General features: G+C 44.9%; 1 protein-coding gene across 2 annotated transcripts in view; it reads left to right on the top strand.

Annotated features, from left to right (window-relative positions):
• Positions 1–17,784, top strand: part of LOC311241588 (transmembrane and coiled-coil domain protein 3-like) — a 97,191-nt gene that overhangs the window by 76,182 nt on the left and 3,225 nt on the right. For both annotated transcript variants that reach the window (XM_084330460.1, XM_084330461.1), the window contains exons 3-5: positions 2,212–2,544; positions 8,025–8,506; positions 10,780–10,915. In XM_084330460.1, coding sequence (XP_084186586.1) covers positions 2,212–2,544; positions 8,025–8,506; positions 10,780–10,915 — 951 coding nt within the window. The remainder of the gene's footprint in view (positions 1–2,211; positions 2,545–8,024; positions 8,507–10,779; positions 10,916–17,784) is intronic.

Genomic DNA, 17,784 nt, shown 5'->3' with positions numbered 1-17,784 from the left:
GTCGGAATCACAGGTGTTGTTGGTGGGTGTTTATTGCCGGCCATCCACGGTGCAGAGGTGACATTACATAACAAGTGACATAAACTAAATAAATAACTAAACTATACTACCTCTGCAGTCTATCAGATGCGTTCCACAATAACTTAATCTGATAGACAAAACACTTACTGGGTGGCGCTTCCCTAGTTACCCATTTTGCAACCGTTATCTGGTGAAGCACCACCTCAGAGACAAACGGACTAACAGACACATACGGCACTTCCCTCAGTCACCTACGTTGCAACTGGTGCAGGGCAAGAACCCAGAACCTTGGGCACGCAGCCCTCATGACACCTGCACTCCCCCCCCCTCCACAGGTGCCACACATAATTAATTAAACAAGACTAAACAGGTGCTACACATCAAATGGATTGCCGTTTCCTACACATATTATATAAAAACAACCTCCAATACCAATACCATCATAACCCAATAAATAAATACATATACACAACCCAATAAATAAATATATATACACAACACAATAAATAAATATATGTATGAATGGATATATGAATGTATGTATAAATGCATGTATGCTTAGATTAATGGATATGTATGCATGTTTGATTATGTATGAATGTATATGATGAGTGAATGTTGTGTGTATGCGTGCGTGCGTGCTGCCCCGGCGTCAGTGACAGACCCACTCTGTCACAGTGCCGCTTCGCTGTTTTTATCTCGCCGCAGACACACAGGGAGGCGTGTGCGTATATCCGTGACATTTCGGAGTTGTGAATAGAGACAGCGTTTACTGGCATAAAACCCACGGCGTGACAAAGGAAATATCCGCTTCCTTGACATTATTCATACAAAGCAAAACATGGTGTGTTGTTGGAATGATGCTAGATTTATAACCTCTATAGCAGCCAAGGAGGACGTCCATCTCCACAGTGGCTCGGGAGGTAGAGCGGTCGTCTGGTAATCGGAAGGTTCCCGCTTTTATTCCGCCTCCTCCCAGCGGCGTGTCGAAGTGTCCTTGAGCAAGGCACTTAACCCCTAAGTGCTCCCGATGATCAGGTTGGCACCTTGCGTGGTAAATGGACTGCAATTTATATAGCGCTTTTATCCAAAGCTCTTTACAACTTATGCCTCACATTCACCCATTCACTCACACATTCACTCACACATTCACTCACACATTCACTCACACATTCACTCACCCATTCACTCACACGTTCACTCACACGTTCACTCACCCATTCACTCACCCATTCACTCACACGTTCACTCACACGTTCACTCACACGTTCACTCACCCATTCACTCACCCATTCACTCACACATTCACTCACACATTCACACACCGACGGCGGAGGCGACCATGCAAGGTGCCGACCTGCTCATTGCGAGCAATTAGGGCTTAAGTGTCTTGCTCAAGGACACTTCGACGCGCTGCCCAGGAGGAGCTGGAATCAAACCGGGAACCTTCTGATTACCGACGACCGCTCTGCCTCCTGGTTGCCTCCGCCATTGGTGTGTGAGTGAGTGAATGTGTGAATGTGAGTGAGTGATTATGTGAGTGAGTGAATAATATGTGAGTGAGTGATTATGTGAGTGAGTGAAAGTGTGAGTGAGTGAGTGAATGTGTGAGTGAGTGAATGTGTGAGTGAGTGAATGTGTGAGTGAGTGATTATGTGAGTGAGTGATTATGTGAGTGAGTGAATAATATGTGAGTGAGTGATTATGTGAGTGAGTGAAAGTGTGAGTGAGTGAGTGAATGTGTGAGTGAGTGAATATGTGAGTGAGTGATTATGTGAGTGAGTGAATGTGTGAGTGAGTGATTATGTGAGTGAGTGAGTGTGTGAGTGAGTGAAAGTGTGAGTGAGTGAATGTGTGAGTGATTATGTGAGTGAAAGTGAGTGAAAGTGTGAGTGAGTGAATGTGTGAGTGAGTGATTATGTGAGTGAGTGATTATGTGAGTGAGTGAGTGCTTATGTGAGTGAGTGCTTATGTGAGTGAGTGATTATGTGAGTGAGTGAAAGTGTGAGTGAGTGAATGTGTGAATGTGTGAGTAAGTGATTATGTGAGTGAGTGAGTGCTTATGTGAGTGAGTGATTATGTGAGTGAGTGATTATGTGAGTGAGTGAAAGTGTGAGTGAGTGAATGTGTGGATAAAAGCGCTCTATAAATAAACGCAGTCCGTCCACCATTGGCTCCCTTCCTCCGTAGGTGACGGAGCACATCATGGTGGAGCAGACGGCGCGGGACCAGAACGTGGCGGAGTACCTGAAGCTCGTCAACAATGCCGACAAGCAGCAGGTGGCGCGCATCCGCCAGGTATTCGACAAGAAGAACCAGAAGTCGGCCCACAGCATCGCCCGCCTGCAGAGGAAGCTGGAGCAGTACCACCGCCGCGCCAAGGACAGCGAGAGCAACGGCAAGCACAGCAGCCACAAGGACAGCAGCCACAGGGACGGCAGCCACAGGGACGGGGGCTGCAGCAGCAAGGAGGGCAGCCTGCGGGACGTCAGCAGCAGCGGCCGCCACCCGGCCCTGGACAAGGTGACGACCTTTGACCTTTGTTCTCTCATCCCAATGGCTAAACTAACCTCTATACTGTATTTTACTAGTATGCACGGTGCTACTAAGGAATCTACCTTGTGTGTGTAAGAGAGGGGGATAGGGAGGGAGAGGGAGGGAGGGAGAGAGGGGGAGAGGGAGAGAGGGGGAGAGGGAGAGAGGGGGAGAGGGAGACGGAGAGAGAGAGAATCATCAAGGGGAAACGGAAGACCACATGATGTAACAAGCCATTGCTACCATTACACACTCTTGTTCAGTGAAGACGGTAGCCTCTCTGAGAATGCCTCTAGCACATTGTGTTTGCAGTGGTCTGAAGAAACACCAACTCGGACCACCGACCCTGACCGGTGCTCCAGACGGCCCGTAATCGTCTTGGTGTACTGTGTACCCCTCTTTAGCTGCCAGAGTTGTACCCCTCCTGCTGACTTGTCGTACAGAACGTGTCGTTTTGGATAAAAGCGTTCAGATAAATCACTTAACCCTTTCACTACCACACTACAGAAGGTTAACCCTTTACTATCACACTACAGATAACCATATGCAGTGTGATAGTTAAGCATTACATCACGCGCAGGAGTGGGTTGTGAAAATTAGACCATGCCCAGGGGTGGTCGTTGGACCCCCCTAGGCATGGTCTAATTTTCACAACCCACGACTACAAGTGGTGTAATGCTTTTATACAACAGCTTTTATACAACTGGCAACCTTATTGCTATACCAATAAACACACATTAATTGAAGATTTATTGAAAAAACCATCCGCCAGAAAAAGTAGTTCCCACAAAAAATAGAAGTTGCCTCCATGTGGAAGCAGCTCGGAAGTGCATCCAACTGTTCTCAGTAAGACATCCAACAAACTAACACATCCAACTGTCTTTCAACTAGGCATCCAACAAACTAACACATCCAACTGTCTTTCACCTAGACATCCAACAAACTAACACATCCAACTTTTCTTTAGTTTTTAACCTACTTTCTATAGAACTTCATTCTTAGATGCTTCTATAGAAAGTAGGTAAAACAAATTAAAAAAAGTTTTCTTTGCCCTATAGGGAAAAAAAAAATTCTTTGCCCTATATATGGGGGGGGGGGGGGGGTTCTTTGCCCTATAAGATTTTTTATTTTTTTTGTAAACCTACTTTCTATAGAAGCAGCTGGGAGGTGCGCTGTTTTAAGTGAGCGTGGGTTATTGAATTGATTGATTGATTGCTAATTTTATTACTGTCCGCCTTGTTTCCAACTGGTTAAGTTTAGGTCCTCTTTCGAATTTGGTTAAGGTTTGAGTTTGGAATCAGGGCTGGTGGTCTATCGCCCTGCTCTAAAGACAAACTCTAACCTTAACCAACTTCGAAAGAGGGCCTAAACTTAACCAGTTGGAAACAAGGCGGACAGTAATAAAATTAGCAATCAATCAATCAATTCAATAGTCCACGCTCACTTAAAACAGCGCACCTCCCAGCTGCTTCTATAGAAAGAAATAAAAAAAAAATTATTTGCAATCAATCAATCAATTTGCGCGATTTTTATTTTGTTCCACAATGACTCAAGCAACTAAGACATTCGCCGTGACAGAATCGTTTTCCATTTAGTCGTTATGACGCTATCAACATATCCATTCGTAAAGATTATTGTCCACCATCTTGTTTTTTTCTAAAAAGTCTCACGGTGGAGTGATAGTAATTCGGTTGTGGGCGGGTCCTGGGACCAAGAGCGTGGGTTTATGAAAAATAACCATGTGTAAGTTGACTGTTTCAGCCAATCAGAATCGAGAAATTTGCATGCCGTTGTATAATAAAGGGTTAACCTTCTGTAGTGTAGCAGTGAAAGGGTTAAATAATGTAAACGCCGGCATCCACGGAAAGCAGTGGGTTGAGTGGAATTTCAACATTTGAGAGAAACGTATAACTTGCCAGTAGGGAGTTCCGATATTATCGGCCTACCGATATTGGCATTCAAATGTGATATCGGAAAATATCGGTATCCGTTTAAAAAAAAATATTTAATTAATTTTAGTTTTTTACATTTATTTAACCTTTATTTACCCAGGCAAGCAAGTAAGAACAGATTCTGATTTTATTTATTGTCAAAAGTATGCATAATGTTGTGTTAATTCCACGACAAGATATATGTAATGTTAATTACCTGAAATGATTCAGTTTTTTGGGGGGGAACCCTGCATATATCGGTATTGGAAATTAAGAGTTGGACAATATCGGTATATCGGTATCGGTAAAAAAGCCAATATCGAGCATCCCTACTTGCCAGGTAAATCCCTTTTTCTTATCTATAACTCCAGCTCAGCCAAGCAGGCGTACGGACTGCCGTGGAAATAGCAGACTCACAAATCACCCATTGATAAATTAAGTGAACTTTCTCGTGGACATGTCTCAGCTATCTACATCTACAAACGAGTACTCGAAAGGTCGCCATCCGTCTTACCTATCCTAACAATTATGGAACGTAGACCTTATCGACTGCAATCAATGATGCAACCTATCACAGCTAAGGGGCGTGGTTCGGCCCGTCGCGAAGCAGAGCCTCAATCTCCTCCGTAGACGCACTCCGTAGCGTCTTGTTGTACAAAACTTGTCTTGTTGTACAAAACTTGTAAGTCGCTTTGGATAAAAGCGTCAGCTAAATGACAAAATGTAAATGTAGGCTCATTATACGCTCATTATACCATGGCTATGAACCAATCAGATTGCTTGATTTTGGGGGGTCAGGATAGCCAAAACACGACCAATCTTTCACCGTCTACTAAAAACACACTTCTTCAATCAATATCTGAATAGTGACTATCATGCACTATGAATTAATCCTCATTTATATTACTACCTACTATACTACTATGTCGCTACTACTATACACTCAACACGGCAGCACCCAAGATTCAGCACTGTTTGATGAACATTGCTACTCAGCTGAAAGAGTTGTACCCTTCCTGCTGACTTGTCGTACAGAACTGTACAAAGCTCTATAATGACCCGCCATGGATTCTGAGGGTTAAGTCTTTTCTCTCCGAAAGTCTCCTTTCAAATCCTCCGGCTGAGCTGCAATCCTTTCGGCTGCAGCTGCATTTCTGGTAATGGCACCTTAATGACTTAATGCCTTTCCCAGAAAACCACAGAAGAAGGCACCATTACCAGAAATGAACAGCTTGGCTAGAGGATTTTAAAGGGGACTTTGGAGAGAAAAGCGTAATTTTATCCAGTATTTCGGCAGCGGCTTGTTTTCACTCCACCAGTCTTTGAGCTTTGTGTTGATCCCTTAGAAAACACAATGCAAACTTGCAATAATCTGTTCGGACGAGTTTTGACTTAACCCTCAGAATACACAGTGGTTTGTTACAGAGCTTTGTATATACATACATATATACAAAGCTCAATATATACAAAGCTGGTTATAAAATATATAAATGAGTACTACCGAGTGTAGTGCTAATCAGGTGTATGTACATAGTTGTAGTATAATACAGTGATGCAGGTATAAAGACAGTATGGTAGTAAGTCATACTGGCCAGCAGCGTAACTACTGTAGTAAGAGTAGGTAAGGGATATGTACAGATATAGATATAGTATCTACAGGTATGTAAAAAGGATTATATGCAGGTATGTATATACAAATGTGGATATATTTATATATACTGTATGTTTATATACAGTAAGAATAAATATTTATATCTGGTATACAGAGTTACAGTAGTTATGCAGGTGTATAAGTATAGATTAATTATATGCAGGTATATTCAGACAAATATCGATATATATGCTGTAAAATATATATTAATAATATAATTAATAATATATATATATATATACTTTATATACAGCACTATTGTACATGCTATCATATCGAGTTATATGGGTAGTTAGGTAGGTAATTATGATTATTATGATTACAGTGTAGGGCAGTTTATGCTGCGATACCTTGTACTCATGTCAGTAATACTAGTGATGCACGATATATCGGCCGCTGATATAATATCGGTCGATATGGCCGTTGGGTATCGGTATACGATATCAAGATAGGGCTGATATAAATTTTTTTATAAAATTTTATATATATATATTTTAACATATTTTGGCCTTAAATAGTTAAAAAATATCAGTCATTTCTGAAAATAAGGCCCTGTCCACACGAGGGTTTGGATTTAATATGACCGAAGTTTAAAAAAATAAAACTCCGTCCACACGGTGAACACAGGTAAACAACCGCGTATAACTGCGTACTCACGGCAGAGCTGGGAACCCAGTAACCGATACATTTAGTACAATGCCAAAACAGTAGGCGGCGATGTTGTTCAGACATGAAGGCCATTTCAACCAATCAGAAAAGGCTGTACGCTCACTAAACTTCCTGTTGGGTCGCGATCTGCCATTAATTCACTGAAGAAGAAGAAGTAAACTTCCTGTTTAGAAGCACAGCTGGACTGGATCATTTTGCCAACGGAACATATTATTTTCAGCAAAGAAAGAAACTGCAATAAACAAACGGATACATTCACTGTGTTCTGCCTCTCATTTTGTTGATGAAACAAAACCATCAGCAACACAATTTACCACCAAGAGCGGATAGTTTAGTCTCACAAAAGACCGCCGGTGTTGTTAGCTACATGCTAATGTGAATGGCTATATCCATGTATAGTATATAGCTTAAATGCTAACGTAATGTGGTAACGTTACCGATATGAAATGGATGTAAACGTTATTTAACGCATTGCAGAATGGGTACAATACAATACGGCTCAATACAAACAATTGTTAAGGGGATGCAGTCTGGACTGGGTTCCTTATAACAATAACTTGACAACACATGAGTTTAGTTTAGCTGCAGCTACATGTTTACTCTCAGCGTCAGGTCAGGAATGCGACAAGACATCAGTCGATCACAACACTCTTCAACACAGACGATACGTTTCGAACAAAAGTTTGTTACAATCATTTTCATATAACGCTACTTGGGACTGCTGTAAACACTGGTGTAGTTGGCTCTGCTATAATCTCTCTACCCCGCGGTCTGCCGTGAACATGGGAAATAATTGCGACAGCTCTGCTGTAAACACTGGGAATAACCTCGGTTGCTATGCCCACACGCAACTGCAAAACCGCACAACTTCACCCTGGCCACCGGTTTCAAAGACCGCGGTTGCAGTGTAGCAAATCCCCGGTTGTGTGTGGCCGAACAGTGCAACTGCGCACATACAATCATGGTTATATTAAAACCAGCGTTCGTGTGGACGGGGCCTAAGTTACAAAAGTAATAAAAACAAAAAAAAAAGGGAAAATAGCTCTTTATTTTATTATCATAAAAAAGTGTTTTCTATACAGAGATATCGACATCGGTAAATATCGGTATCGGCCAGAACAGCAATATTAATATCGGTATCGGCCACAATTTTCACATCGGTGCATCACTAAGTAATACTGTAGAAATGATAATAAACGTGGTCCATAAACCCCCAGGTGAAGACCATCGGCCCCGGAGTGTCGCTCTCGCCTCCCTTCTTCTTCAACAAGTCCCGGGAGTTCGCCAACCTCATCCGGAACAAGTTCGGCAGCGCCGACAACATCGCTCACATGAAGAGCTCCATGGAGACGGAGGCGGGACTCCACGCGGAGGGCGGAGCCAGGGCCCTGAGTGGCAGCGCCACCACGGTGGCCAAGGCCATGGCCAAGTACCCCAGCGACGACGAGTGCTCCACGGGGACCTCGGCCTCGGCGGACTCCAACGGGAACCCGGCGGGCGGGTCGGGGTTGGGCTCCGCCCACGGGGGGCCCGCGAGGTCGGACTCTCAGGGCAGGCTGGGGGAGGTGCTGGAGGAGGTCAGGGAGATCACGGAGGCCCAGGCGCAGCTGGCCGACGCCATGGAGGCTCTGAAGATCCAGTTCAAGAGGGACTACAGCGCCATCCAACAGACGCTGCAGGAGGAGCGGTACATGTACAGGTGGGTCCAGCAGGAGGAGGAGAGGTACATGTACAGGTGGGTCCAGCAGGAGGAGGAGGAGCGGTACATGTACAGGTGGGTCCAGCAGGAGGAGGAGGAGCGGTACATGTACAGGTGGGTCCAGCAGGAGGAGGAGGAGCGGTACATGTACAGGTGGGTCCAGCAGGAGGAGGAGGAGCGGTACATGTACAGGTGGGTCCAGCAGGAGGAGGAGGAGCGGTACATGTACAGGTGGGTCCAGCAGGAGGAGGAGGAGCGGTACATGTACAGGTGGGTCCAGCAGGAGGAGGAGGAGCGGTACATGTACAGGTGGGTCCAGCAGGAGGAGGAGGAGCGGTACATGTACAGGTGGGTCCAGCAGGAGGAGGAGGAGCGGTACATGTACAGGTGGGTCCAGCAGGAGGAGGAGAGGTACATGTACAGGTGGGTCCAGCAGGAGGAGGAGAGGTACATGTACAGGTGGGTCCAGCAGGAGGAGGAGAGGTACATGTACAGGTGGGTCCAGCAGGAGGAGGAGAGGTACATGTACAGGTGGGTCCAGCAGGAGGAGGAGAGGTACATGTACAGGTGGGTCCAGCCTGTCTGCTGTGTGACGGAGCGGCACTGAGAGGTACATGTACAGGTGGGTCCACCCTGTCCGCTGTGTGACGGAGGAGCTGCACTGAGAGGTAAATGTACAGGTGGGTCCAGCAGGAGGAGGAGAGGTACATGTACAGGTGGGTCCAGCCTGTCCGCTGTGTGACGGAGGAGCGGCACTGAGAGGTACATGTACAGGTGGGTCCACCCTGTCTGCTGTGTGACGGAGGAGCGGCACTGAGAGGTACATGTACAGGTGGGTCCACCCTGTCTGCTGTGTGACGGAGCTGCACTGAGAGGTACATGTACAGGTGGGTCCACCCTGTCTGCTGTGTGACGGAGCTGCACTGAGAGGTACATGTACAGGTGGGTCCACCCTGTCCGCTGTGTGACGGAGGAGCTGCACTGAGAGGTAAATGTACAGGTGGGTCCAGCAGGAGGAGGAGAGGTACATGTACAGGTGGGTCCAGCCTGTCCGCTGTGTGACGGAGCTGCACTGAGAGGTACATGTACAGGTGGGTCCACCCTGTCCGCTGTGTGACGGAGCTGCACTGAGAGGTACATGTACAGGTGGGTCCACCCTGTCCGCTGTGTGACGGAGCTGCACTGTGCTGCTGACGTGGTGTCTGAAGGAAGGCTGGAGGATAGGAATGTCATTGTTGGGGAAACCTTGTTGCTTTTAACATATGACTTGTAACGTACAGTATAGTGCCTGTACAGCAGACACACACGCATATACCGCAAACCCACAAATTCACACGTTGATTCTCATGATGCATTCACACATGCTTGCTATCGTAAGCGGGGCACTGTTTTCTAAGTAGGCCTGTTTTGTGCTTTTAAAAAGTGCTGTAGGCCAATCAAGCTGTGAAATGAAGTGAGTGGGGCTTACAAACAAACACTTGTGAGTGTTGTTGATGTCGGCTGTCAGTTTTCAACAGCTTTTAACTGCAATGGTAGATTATCCACTGTACACTTATTCTCCCACACAAGCTAATTATGTGTTGTTTTTCCTCCTCCATTTTGCCCTCTGTCCTTGCTTACTCTTTCTCTCCCTCTCCCTCCCTATCTCACTCTCTCTGTCTCTCTCTCGCTCTCTCTGTCTCTCTCTCCTCGCTCTCTGTCTCTCTCGCTCTCTGTCTCTCTCGCTCTCTGTCTCTCGTTCTCTCTCTGTCTCTCTCTGTCTCTCTCTCTCCTCTCTCTCTCTCCTTGCTCTGTCTCTCTCTCCTCTGTCTCTCTCGCTCTGTCTCTCTCTGTCTCTCTCTCTCTCCTCTCTCTCTCTCTCCTCGCTCTCTCTCTCGCTCTCTCCGTCTCTCTCTCTCCTCGCTCTGTCTCTCCTCGCTCTGTCTCTCTCTCTCTCTCTCTCTGTCGCTCTCTCTCTCTCTCTGTCTCTCTCTCGCTCTCTGTTTCTCTCTCCTCTCTCTCTCCTCGCTCTCTGTCTCTCTCTCGCTCTCTGTCTCTCTCTCTGTCTCTCTCTCGCTCTCTCTCTCTCTCTGTCTCTCTCTCTCTCTCCTCTCTGTCTCTCTCTCTCTCCTCTCTCTCTCCTCGCTCTCTCCTCTCTCCTCTCTCCTCTCTCTCTCTCTCTCTCTCTCCTCTCTCTCTCTCTCTCTCTCTCTCTCTCTCTCTCTCTCTCTCTCTCTCTCTCTCTCTCTCTCTCTCTCTCTCTCTCTCTCTCTCTCTCTCTCTCTCTCTCTCAGGTATGAGCGCTTGGAGGACCAGCTAAATGACCTCACAGAGCTCCACCAGCACGAGACCAGTAACCTGAAGCAGGAGCTGGCGAGCATCGAGGAGAAGGTGGCCTACCAGGCCTACGAGAGAGCCAGAGACATACAGGTACACACTACCAGGCCTACGAGAGAGCCAGAGACATACAGGTACACACTACCAGGCCTACGAGAGAGCCAGAGACATACAGGTACACACTACCAGGCCTACGAGAGAGCCAGAGACATACAGGTACACACTACCAGGCCTACGAGAGAGCCAGAGACATACAGGTACACACTACCAGGCCTACGAGAGAGCCAGAGACATACAGGTACACACTACCAGGCCTACGAGAGAGCCAGAGACATACAGGTACACACTACCAGGCCTACGAGAGAGCCAGAGACATACAGGTACACACTACCAGGCCTACGAGAGAGCCAGAGACATACAGGTACACACTACCAGGCCTACGAGAGAGCCAGAGACATACAGGTACACACTACCAGGCCTACGAGAGAGCCAGAGACATACAGGTACACACTACCAGGCCTACGAGAGGGCCAGAGACATACAGGTACACACTACCAGGCCTACGAGAGAGCCAGAGACATACAGGTACACACTACCAGGCCTACGAGAGAGCCAGAGACATACAGGTACACACTACCAGGCCTACGAGAGAGCCAGAGACATACAGGTACACACTACCAGGCCTACGAGAGAGCCAGAGACATACAGGTACACACTACCAGGCCTACGAGAGAGCCAGAGACATACAGGTACACACTACCAGGCCTACGAGAGAGCCAGAGACATACAGGTACACACTACCAGGCCTACGAGAGAGCCAGAGACATACAGGTACACACTACCAGGCCTACGAGAGAGCCAGAGACATACAGGTACACACTACCAGGCCTACGAGAGAGCCAGAGACATACAGGTACACACTACCAGGCCTACGAGAGAGCCAGAGACATACAGGTACACACTACCAGGCCTACGAGAGAGCCAGAGACATACAGGTACACACTACCAGGCCTACGAGAGAGCCAGAGACATACAGGTACACACTACCAGGCCTACGAGAGAGCCAGAGACATACAGGTACACACTACCAGGCCTACGAGAGAGCCAGAGACATACAGGTACACACTACCAGGCCTACGAGAGAGCCAGAGACATACAGGTACACACTGACGTGCAGGGGTGGAAAGTACTTGAGTAATTACTACTTTAATTAGTAGTAAGTACTTTGTTACAATACTTAACCCTTTCACTGCCACGGGACAGCCGGTTAACCCTTTCACTGTGACAATACAGAAGGTTAGCCCTTTACTATCACACAACCGACGGCGATGCTCCATCATTAGCATCATTAGCTCCGCGGATCGCCGTCGGTTGTGTGATAGTAAAGGGTTGGGGATTTGTACTTTACTCAAGTATTATTAGGTTTGTATACTTGTACTTTTACTCAATTACATTTCAGAGAAAAAAAACATACTTTTTACTCCTTAAATTTAAAATGCAGACCTACAAAGTACAAAGTACAAATCTCGCAGGTCCAACAATTTTAATTAGTGTATTTGTTTCTCTGGCCGAACTAACGTTAACGTTATTAATCCTGCGGCCGCACTTTATTTAAAAACAGCCAATCAAATCCCCATCAACGGAAAATGAACCCGCCCATACCCATGCTGATTGGTCCTTGTGCAAGACTAGAAAGCGGGGATCACCTGCTATCAGAAGAATAGACAGTCAGAGTGACAAGCTACAGAAGATGGCCACAAACGATAGTACGAGTGATGAAGAGGACGAAATGGAACATTTCATTGCCCCGGAATAAAAAAAAAGTTTGTACTTTTTACTTTTTAGTACTTTAGTACATTTAAAAGTAGAAACTTTTTTACTTTTACTCAAGTGTGTTTTTAGCCAGATACTCAGACTTTTACTTGAGTAAGATTTTGGGACGGTACCCATACTTTCACTTTTTACACCGCTGCTGACTTGTACACACACACAGAGACTTACACACAGAGACTTATACAGATACACACACACGATTTAACCTGTTATGAAAGCGTATGAAGTACTCTTGCCTTGTATTTTGTACCACAGGATTTTAGACCTCTCGGACATGCTAATCATAGGGTGTCGTCTGTGCTCAGACTGTTGCGGTGCTTTAAACAAATATTATGCCACGTCACTTGACAGAATGGGGTCACACTCGATGGAGAGTGTTATTTACTGAATTGGGCTGTTTGTCACAACAGCATCGATCAAACCTCGACACATGTTTGTCACTGTAGTGATGTGTTTGAATTCAACATCGGGAGTGCAGTCAGCCCTTTCATTTCACAATCCACTTTCTAGTGCCCATTAATGCAATCACGCTGCATGATTGGAACACTCCTTGTGTTCCAAAGGGTGGCATTTGTGTTCAGTGACAAGTAACAAGGGGTGCCTTGTCCCCAAAACTATTTTGCTCTGCCTTTCTCTCTCTCTCGACCCCCCCCCCCTCCATTTCTGCCCAAAATGAGAGCTGAAGCACCCGCTGGAAGACAGCAGACTAATAGCCAGCCAAAAAAGGACAAAAAAACATTGCTGTGTCTCTCTCTGTCTCCTCTCTCTTGTTCACATGTACAATCTATCCACACCATAATCACTAGTAGGGATGGGCAAAAAAAACCCAAAAGAATACTATTCCATAGTCACAGGGAACTATCTAATACTAATCGAAAATCCCCCCTCCCCCCAACATATGATTTTGTTTTTACTTAACACTTTCCGTGCCTGCCTCTGTGTCCTATTTACCCCGTTGAATGCCACCGCTCTATTCCATGACAGAGCTCTCACATTTGTGAACGCATAAACTATCTTAAATTATGGCTATGTGTCTAATACGACCGTCGCTTATCAATGACTTGTTTGCAGTCAACATTGTCGAAACGGATTGTTTTTTAATAGTTTCATTTCCGTTTTATACCATTTTAAAAAACGCTTGTTTTTTTAAACTTAAAAAAAAAGAGATTCTGCAGGAATCGCGCTTTACTGTAATACACAAAACACGTTGTCATTTTTCGGCCTATTTATGAATCGTTTTCAAATAAACGCTAGATTATCGATATTATATGTGTACTTATGCACGCTATAGAAGCGGGCTGAAAAATCCATTATCTTATTTCCTGATCAGCTACACACACTCACACACATAGGGGACACGTTGATATATAGGTGAAAACAGCTCTGATTATCCCAATACTGGTAAAATAGATTCCTTACCTCAGATCAGATGTTCTCCAAAAAGATTATTCCAATTCCTGATCGCCATTCCAAATATCGATCGCGTTTATTGATCCAACGCTGGGTGGTCAAAAGACATAATCCACGCTGTTTTGATGGTGGGCAATGACTGGGATCATCTCCGGTTACTTTTCCGACAAGTAAAATGTGGATTCCGGACTCTTTTTTCCCCCATGCGTTTCATTCATTCAATCCAATCCAATGGGGTGCAGTACCATCCGGAGAGACGATAGGGGGCGGTATTTCCCCTGTTCGAGCTCAGACAGATCCCCACTGGTAACGTGAGGCTAGATTGATGAAATATGAATGGAAATCGCTAATAAAAATAATAACGATTAAACTACGAGATTTCTCGTTGTTGGCACTGAAAGTGTTAATAGCGAACGTGAGATAATCCAACAAGCGAGCTAGCTGGCTGCTGTCATTGCTAACAGCTAACACTAGTGGACCGAGCTAGCGTATTTCCGGGAACAAAAGCATTCATTCTGAACATGTGAAATGTGTGAGCTTAGTGAAACAACATGGCAAACATACTAAACGTTGCTACCAGTACCATGTAATATCTGGTCTTTTTTTTAATCTTTCTTTTCTGTTCTCCCAGCTGTTAGCAGACTGTTATGCTACATGGCTAGCTAGCAAGCTGTACCCAGCATTCCGTTCAGCGGTGTAACAGTTAATAGGTCCCCTCTCAATACACTACAGTGTAGGTGTAACAGTTAATAGGGTCCCCTCTCAATACACTACAGTGTAGGTGTAACAGTTAATAGGTCCCCTCTCAATACACTACAGCATAGGTGTCAAACTCAAGGCCCGCGGGCCAAATGCGGCCCGCCACGTCATTTGATGTGGCCCCCCAAGAGCTCTGGTAATTTTTTATTTATTTTTTTTATTTTTTTAACATTAATCTTGGGTTAATAATTGTGGGTTAATGCGTTAATAAAGCTTTGACAGCCTTAGTTATTACACATTCTTACACATACATGTGTGTTGAACATCTGAGGTATTGATGAAGTAACAAAGGAAAAAAGCCAAAAGCACTTACTCCTCAGACATTCTTTGACAATTTTACAGCCCAAAATACAAAAAAGATCCAGGCGGAATAGGTAACAAAGGGTTGAAGAAATATTGTCTGAACTGTCAGATGCAAGCTGGCTGTGTGACATAACCGAGCATCTCGCTCAATTGAATAAGAAGCTGTAGGGACGCAAACAAGTCCCACCCAAAACTTGACAAATATAGTTGTGAACTGAGACAACCCTTATTTTGTTATTTTTGAGTAGAGTTACAGTTGTGTGTTCATGCAGACACATAATAGCAATTTCATTACGAATTGAAAATGGGGGACCCTGATGTAAACAAGTCGAAAGTCTTTCTCTGGTCTGCATCCCCTTAACAATTGTGTGTATTGAGCTGTACTGTACTGTACCCATTCTGCAATCTGTTAATTAAAGTTAATTAAACTATCTTCCATTAGTTGGATGTATGGCCTCTGCAAGGTTGTGTGCAGCCATTTGTTTTTGTAACATCTGCTACATCTGTCCCACGCGTTCTTTGCAGCTCACAGTTGTTAGTTCTGCCCCTCTTGACTGTGACAAAAAGGTTTTGAACAAACTTAATGTCATAGCTTGTATTTGATGATATTCTTCTTTGTTATTTACTTGAATGGGTTGATCATTGATTGATGGAGTAATATGGGGTTCTGATAAACTAAAATTATTTGTTAAAATAACATAAGCTAACATATATTTTTACATCTATGCAAATGCATATGCAATATGTATAACTTGAATAAGTAATAAATACAGAAACAACATGTTTAACAATATGTAAATGAGTAGCTACATTTATTTTACATTACATTAACATTTATACGGTCTTTGGCCCTTTGAGGGCAACCGTAATGCTGATGTGGCCCTCTGTGAAAATGAGTTTGACACCCCTGCACTACAGTGTAGGTGTAACAGTAATAGGGTCCCCTCTCAATACAGTACAGTGTAGGTGTAACAGTTAATAGGGTCCCCTCTCAATACACTACAGTGTAGGTGCCAGTAAAAACAAAGGAAAATAAATATATATAACAAAATTATATTCTGTAGGTGTAACAGTTAATAGGGTCCCCTCTCAATACACTACAGTGTAGGTGTAACAGCTAATAGGGTCCCCTCTCAATACACTACAGTGTAGGTGTAACAGTTAATAGGGTCCCCTCTCAATACACTACAGTGTAGGTGTAACAGCTAATAGGGTCCCCTCTCAATACACTACAGTGTAGGTGTAACAGTTAATAGGGTCCCCTCTCAATACACTACAGTGTAGGTGCCAGTAAAAACAAAGGAAAATAAATATATATAACAAAATGATATTCGCCTAAAACTCATCAATTTCTTTTATTATAAATATACTTGTAGAGGAAGTTAAATGAATAAATAAGGCATCACATGAAATAGAATAAAGTATAAAAAAAATAACAAGGCAGTAGAGGTAGCATAAAGTAGCAGCGTAAAAATAATGTTAAAAGTAGCATTAAGAATCAGAATCAGAAAGGTCTTTATTGCCAAGTAAGTTTGCACATACAACGAATTTGTCTTGGTCATTTGGTGCAACAAGAGACAATTACGGTAGAATAAAATGGAATATATAAATTAAAATAAAAGTAGAATATAGGACAGGACTGTACAATTGTGCAGGATGTAGTAGAGTATACACAAAATGTGAATAAAAATACAGTGGAATAGAATATGTAGCAGGGCTGTGCAATTGAGCAGTATTGTGCAAAAAGTGTGGTGCAGTATATAATACTGAATATGTCATGAATCTACAGACAGAGCAGTGATGATGGTGTGGACACAGTGTGTGTGCAGTAGCTACTAATAATAATTATAATCCTGCAGCCTGCAGGCTTTGCTGCCACACCGGCCGCTGTATACACAGCACACTGGGTTTTCTCCTATCTCACTGACAGACACCAATTCATCTCCCTCTCCGGCCACACTTCTTCCCACTCCTCAGTCACACAGGGGGGTCCCCCAAGGCTCAGTCTTCTGCCCCCTGCTCTTCATCTGCTACATTCTCCCCCTCGGTCACATCATTCGCAAATACAACCTCAACTTCCACTGCTACGCTGATGACACCCAAATATACATCAGCACACAATCCCCTCACAACCCACCCCTCGGTCACATTGAGTCCTGCATCACCGAACTTCAAACCTGGATGACTCATAACCTCCTCAAATTAAACAGTGACAAGACGGAACTCTTTATCATTGGCACCAAAACCACCCTCAGTAGATCCGGACCCATCACACTCTCCCCTAGTCCGCAACCTTGGTGTTATCCTTGACCCCACCCTTTCATTTGACCCCCATGTCCGCTCCATTGTTAAAACCTCTTACTTCCACCTCTGCAACATTGCCAAAATTCGTCACTGCCTCCCCCCCCCCCGCCGCTGAATCCCTCATACGTGCTTTCATCGCCTCCTGCCTCGACTATTGCAACTCCCTCCTCACTGGCATCACCTCCCGCTCCCTCCATAAACTGCAAATGGTCCAGAACTCAGCCGCCCGCCTCCTCACTAACACCCAGTCCCGTGAACACATCACTCCTGTCCTCCACACTCTCCACTGGCTCCCGATCAAGGAACGCATCAACTTCAAAACACTACTCCTCACCTTCAAAGCCCTCCATAGC

The sequence above is a fragment of the Notolepis coatsorum genome (assembly GCF_963971535.1).
Source record: "Notolepis coatsorum genome assembly, chromosome: 15".
NCBI lineage: Eukaryota > Metazoa > Chordata > Actinopteri > Aulopiformes > Paralepididae > Notolepis > Notolepis coatsorum.
Note: the sequence above shows the minus strand (reverse complement) of the source record. Positions and strands in the feature narration are given on the sequence as shown.